Genomic DNA, 6,278 nt, shown 5'->3' with positions numbered 1-6,278 from the left:
ACCGGTCCTGGGCGTCCACCGGTCCTGGGCGTCCCCCTGTCCTGGGCCCGTGGCAGCAGTGACTGCACAGGGAGCAGGCTGGCCACGCCCTGTAGGAAGGCGGAAACCACCTGCGTCAAGTGACAAATGAAAAGCTTCTCTGCTCAGTTGTCAGGGTCCCTTTGGAATTTATAATGGAAACGACCAAGTGGAGGTTTAGTTTGTGGCCGGTCAGTGGAGTTACTGACATCTAGTTGCTACCTCTAGCGATCTTCAGCCATTCGTACTCAATGTCCAGGGTTCATAGACACTGAGAGAATGCCATTAGGCCAAAATACTAAAATGTACAGGCCTTTTCTTTAGCAACTAAGGAAAGCCTAGAGAGTTCCTGAGCTGGAGTCGTCGTGGGTCTCACCTCGTCATGGACCGAGGTGTAAGCAACAGCTCCGTGGTCTCGTGGGCTGCACACACGGTCCTGGGCGTCAGTGCGTTTGCTCCATCTGATTTACCACTTTTAAGACAATATCTTCTCTGGATTTGCCAGAGGAACTGGCAAAATGGATCTGTGAGTTTGAATAGAAAGGAAATTTGGAAACAGGCTAAATACATCTCCTGTAAAATGTAGAGTTTAATTCCCTCTACATTCTTTAATTGACGTCGGCCATGGATTAAGACTCAGAATAAATAGAAAAAAATTATCGTTGATTTTTCTCATGAGCTGCCCATGAGGCTGTGAGCTTGTTTGCATCCTGCTGTCTTTGGATCCCTCATGTCTAGCTTGGCGCTTACGCATAGAAAGAGCCTCTTGACTAACTGAGCTATACGTGGGGTGGATAGACACTTCGCTGACCCATCCCCTTGGGAGAGGTGGTATGACTTCTGTGTTTCTAACCTTCCCTTCTCTGCTCACCCCTCACCCCAAAAGACCTTGAACCTGACCTGCACGGTGTTTGGAAACCCTGACCCCGAAGTGGTGTGGTTCAAGAATGACAAGGACATCGAGCTCAGCGAGCACTTCTCAGTCAAGGTGGAGCAGGGCAAGTACGTCAGCATGGCCATCAAGGGCGTGACCTCTGAGGATTCGGGCAAGTACAGCATGCACGTCAAGAACAAGTACGGAGGTGAGAAGATCGACCTCACTGTCAGCGTGTACAAACACGGGGAGAAGATCCCAGACATCTCACCGCCCCAGCAGGCGAAGCCGAAGCTCATCCCGGCCTCGGCCTCCGCCTCCATGCTGGCCCAGTGAAGGAGCTGCTGCCGGGCGGGAAGGCCACCTGAGGGCGGTGTGCTGGTTCAGACGGGTGACCGTGAGTGAGGTCACGTGCGCCGACGGTCCAGCATGCGTTAACGCTTTTAGTTTTGGCATTTGGTTGTTATTCTCTTATGTCCCTGTAAGGGCGACAGCTCAGCTTGTTTGCACCAGGCTAAAACAACGTCTGCGGATACCAGCGGAGGGTGGGCTGCAAGGTGCCCGCTCAGATTTCCGTGGCTGCTGGCCCGGGACGCAAAGTCCCCGGCACACTGGTGGTTGTGGCGTGTGGGGCAGACAGCCTAGCAGCTCCGGAAGCCTGGCTGTAGAGCCTTGCACGCGTGTGTTAATCTGGTTGCACTCCCGTTTTCTCTCGCTGTAGACGAATAAAACTTTATAAAGGCAATCGGTGTGGTTCTCCTGTATTAAGCTGTTCCCGACCCCAGCTGCTGCTTTTCCGGGCTCCGTTATGGATCGGCGTGTGGTGGCACAGCCAGGGGCACGCGAGCGTGCAACCCGGAGATGGGGGGCGGGGGGTGCAGATCACACGCACAGTATTTACCCGGCCGGGCTTGGTGGCGGCCCCGAGGCTGGCTGGGACAGCGGCCCACACGACCATCACTCCTGAGAAGGTGTGCATCTCGTGCGGGCTTAGAGATGTTCAGAGCACGGATCTAAAAGTCCCCGTGGAGGAAAACAGGATGTGTGGATGGCCATGGTCCTTTTTAGTGTGCTGATTAACTGGTCCGGGGTGTCAGGAGGAAGAGAGGCATCACTGGAAATGATCAGAGCAGGAGCCGTGGAAGCACGTGGAAATGGGCTGACTCTGGGTCTGTCGGTGAAGTTAAACAAAATGTATGGCTGAACATAGCCATTCTTTGAACTCTTTCTTCCTTTTTTGGGAACAGGCTGAAATTCCTTGGGCACCAAATTCCTCCCTCAATATTTTAGTTTTATATTAAACATATTGCTTTTATCAGAAAAAGCTTTGGTAGTTCAGAACATTTTTATGTATCTCTCATTAAGGCCAATCCAAACTCGATGAGATTGTGTTATATTTTCCTATAGATGGAAACGAATTAGGTCGTAAACGAAACCCTGAAATTTAAATATGTCCCTAATAATGCAGCCAGATGAGCAGGTCTTTATAGTAGGTGAAGTGAGTAGCAGCAAGAATTTTTAAAAGTATTTTTACCTTCGCCGCCGCGCAGGTGAACTTCAGCTGCCTTTGTCATCACTGCAGAGTGGAGCAGTTTCCCAAACAGCTTGGCAAGGGGAGACACACACGGATTTTCCTAAATTTGGCCTTTATTTAATGAAACAGGACTTGCTTATTTTCTAGTTTAAATAGTCATTTTTGTTTAGAAATTATAGTTCATGGGAAAGAAGGTATTTCTTAAAGCCATGTAATTTTTTGGGGGGTAGACTTTATATTTTGAGAGCAGTTTTTGGTTCACAGCAAAACTGAGAAGAAGGTGCAGAGGTTTCCTGCATGCCTCCGTCCCCCGCGACCAGCATCCCCCCCAGACGGTGCATTTGTCACCATGGATGAACCTGCGTGGACACACCATCATCCCCCAGAGTCCACAGTCTACATCAGGGTCACTGCTGGTGGTGCACGCTCTGTGGTTTGCACAAATGTGTGATGACACGTACCCACCGTGACAGGGTCACACAGAGTGGTCTCGCTGCCCTAAACCCTCTGTGCCCTGTGTGCTCGTCCCCCCCTCCTCCCACAGCCCTGGCAGCCACCATCTTTATCTCTTTACAGTCTCCACGGTTTTGACTTACATCTTTTAAAAGCAAGCTTGTTTTTTTGAACAGGCTTAGGTCTATACAACAGTTGCAAAGACTGCAGAGTTCTGGGTGCCCTTCCCATAGTTCTTCCCGTGGTTAACATTTTATGTTTTCATGGTACATTTGCCAAAACGAAGGAGCTGACGTTGGTCTGCCCATAATAACTGCACACGGCTTTCGGATTCCCCTGGCTTTGCCATCCGCACCCTCTCTGGACACCACCGTGCGGTTCGCTGTCACTTCTCCCCAGTCTGGTCTGCGACAGTTCCTGTCTTCCTTTGTTTTGCAAGACTGTGATGGTTTGGGGGATGTTCTCCAGTCTGGGTTTGTCTGACATGTTCTCATCATAGTCTCGGGTGACGGGCTTTGGGAAGACCCCAGCGGGGAGGGGCCTGACACTCACACATCAGGGTGATGCCAACCTTCGTCACGCATTGAGATGGTGCCGGCCGGCTTCTCCCTGTAGCCTTGCTGATTCCCCCTTTTGTGCTCTATTCTTGGCTCCGAGTCATTTGGGCCAGGCCACGCTCAAGGGAGGGGTCTGGGGAATGGTGCTCCTCTTGCGGGGGAGAGCGTCTACATAAGCTACTTCGGATTCTTCTGTGAGGAAGATGTGTCTCTTCTCTCCCTTTTATTTCTCTATTCAATCATGTATGTATATCAAAGTGAACTCATGAGACTTATTTCATACTCTGGGTTATAATCCAATACTATGCTATTTATCTTGTTGCTCAGATTGTTCCAGCTTTGGACCCCGGGAGCTACTTCGGGTTGGCCCCCAGATCCTTTGTCATTTGCTGTTTCGAGTGCTTCCTGACTTCCTGGACCTAGCAGGCCCTCTGGGCTCACCTTGCACCTTCCTTGCCCCAGCCCGGGACTCAGCCATTTCTCCAAGTCCCCTGGTTCCTCACACTGGAGACGGAGATGCAGAATCCAAGGTCTGGGTGCTGGGGGTCATTTAAAATTTTTTATCACATGCCTTCACCTTCTGTATTTATGCAAATGTCACACAATATAGATAATCCCAGTATGATTACCAGTTATTCTCTGGGAGGCAGAATGTGAAGAACTAAGTACCGGGGAAGAAATGTGCATCACCCGTTAACTGTCTGGAAATCCATTAACTGTTTGAAGAACTGTTGTCTGCCTTTCTAGAATCCACACCCGAGCTGGGAGCAAACACGCTGGCCTAGGATCAGGAGACGGGGGGTGAGGAGAGCTCATTGCTCAGTTAGATAGAGCCACTGGGCTCTGGCAATCTTACTGACTCCCTCTGAATCCTGTGCCACCAGAACAGCTGTGAGAAGTACAGAGGTGGATGGCTGGGGCACTGGTTTTGCGAACAAATAAATACAATTTATTTTCAGAACCACATGATGACACTTCATATGTCTGACATATCATGCTTCTCCATCCATTAACACTTTGGTTTGTGTTTCCTAAGAACAAGGAACAAGGTATCCTCTTATGTTACCGTAGTCTAGTTATCAGATAAATGGAATTTACCTTTGATACAAAACTGTAATATATAATCCATATTCTGACCTCGCTAGTTATCCCAATAATAAGCTGTAGAGGTTCCCCTCAGTCCAAGATCCAGGTTGGGATCATGTATCACATTTAGTTGTTATGTCTCTTGACTTTTCTCAAATCTGGGACAGTTCCCCACCCTTCTTTGTCTTTAATTATGTTGTTAGTTTTGAAGGACAGAGGCAGGTTATTTTATGGAGCATTTCTTAATTTGGGTTTGCTGATGTTTCCTCGTGATTAAATTCAAGCTATGTATCTCTGGTTGTATTACTATTTGCATTAGTTAGGGTTCTTCAGAGACACAGAACCAATAGGAGATAGATGATAGATAGATGATAGATACATGGATAGATAGATATATAGATGGATGGATGGATGGATGGATAGATGGATGGATAGATATGTAGATAGATTAGATACATATGTAGATGGATGGATAGATAGCTCGATAGCTAGATAGATGGATAGGTAGATAGATTAGATAGATATGTAGATAGATAAATGGATGATGGATGGATGGATAGATGGATGGACAGATAGATATGTAGATAGATTAGATAGATATGTAGATGGATAGATGGATAGATGGATGATGGATGGATGGATAGATGTGTAGATAGACTAGATAGATAGATATGTAGATAGATGGATGATGGATGGATGGATAGATAGATGGATAGATGGATGGATAGATAGATATGTAGATAGATGGATGGATGGACAGATAGGTAAATAGATAGGTACATGGATGGATGAATGGATAGATAGATAGATAGATAGATAGATAGATAGATAGATATGTAGGTAGATTAGATAGAGATGTAGATGGATGGATGGATAGGTGAATGGATAGATAGATGGATAGATAGATTTGTAGATAGATTAGATAGATATGTAGATAGATGGATGATGGATGGTTAGATAGATAGATCAATGGATAGATCAATGGACAATTAGATGGATAGATATGTAGATAGATTAGATAGATATGTAGATAGATAGATGGATGATGGATGGATGGATGGATGGATGGATGCATAGATAGATAGATCAGTATGAGCAGATTTATTACAGGAATAGCTGATGTGGTTATGGAGGCTGGGAAGTCCCACCGTCTGTGTCTACAGCTGGAGGCCCAGGAGAACCAGTGGTAGAATTCGGTCTGACTCTTGAAAGCCTAAGAAGCAGGAGCACCAATGTCCAAGGGCAGAAGAAGGCTGTCTCAGCTCAGGCAGAGTGAGTTCACCTTCCTGCACCTTTTTTGCTCTATCGGGCCCCAGCAGATTAGATGATGCCCACCCCCACAGGGGCGGAAGGGGCTTCTGTGCTCAGCCCCCCGACTCACATGCTCACCTCTCTCAGACGCGCTCACAGGTGCCGTCTCCTGCAGCCCCGTCAAGCTGACCCCACACCACTACGGTGGCAAGCCGTCCTCCGGGCTGGCACGCCCAGAAGCACCCGGCGCCTTCTGCCCTTCACAGCAGCATGTTTCCATCTGTGACGAGGGGCCGTCAGGTGTCACCGCACAGCTGCCGTGTGTCCCCTGCAGCTCACGCACCGTCTGTGGGGACACTTGAAGACCACGGCAGTGTCCTGGACGTGGTAGCCGTACCAGTTCTTGTCTGCGTGCGGCTCTCCCATGTGGCTCCAGGGGCACTCTCGTCCAGCAGCGCCGACTCAGCCCGGTCAGCATGCTGCTCGTCCCTCGCACACTCACTCA

The 6,278-nt window shown here is 48.5% G+C and overlaps 1 protein-coding gene across 4 annotated transcripts in view; it reads left to right on the top strand.

The window, feature by feature from the left end:
* MYOM2 (myomesin 2) overlaps nt 1-1,631 on the top strand; it is a 106,267-nt gene extending 104,636 nt beyond the window's left edge. For all 4 annotated transcript variants that reach the window (XM_032413728.1, XM_032413727.1, XM_032413730.1 and 1 more), the window contains one exon: nt 905-1,631. In XM_032413728.1, coding sequence (XP_032269619.1) covers nt 905-1,228 — 324 coding nt within the window. In that variant the 3' untranslated portion in view covers nt 1,229-1,631. The remainder of the gene's footprint in view (nt 1-904) is intronic.
* Nucleotides 1,632-6,278: the final 4,647 nt, after the last annotated feature.

This window comes from Phoca vitulina, unplaced genomic scaffold (genome assembly GCF_004348235.1).
Source record: "Phoca vitulina isolate PV1807 unplaced genomic scaffold, GSC_HSeal_1.0 scaffold15, whole genome shotgun sequence".
NCBI classification, from domain to species: Eukaryota; Metazoa; Chordata; class Mammalia; order Carnivora; family Phocidae; genus Phoca; species Phoca vitulina.
The sequence above is the reverse complement of the archived record's forward strand: the minus strand, read 5'-3'. Positions and strand labels throughout refer to the sequence as shown.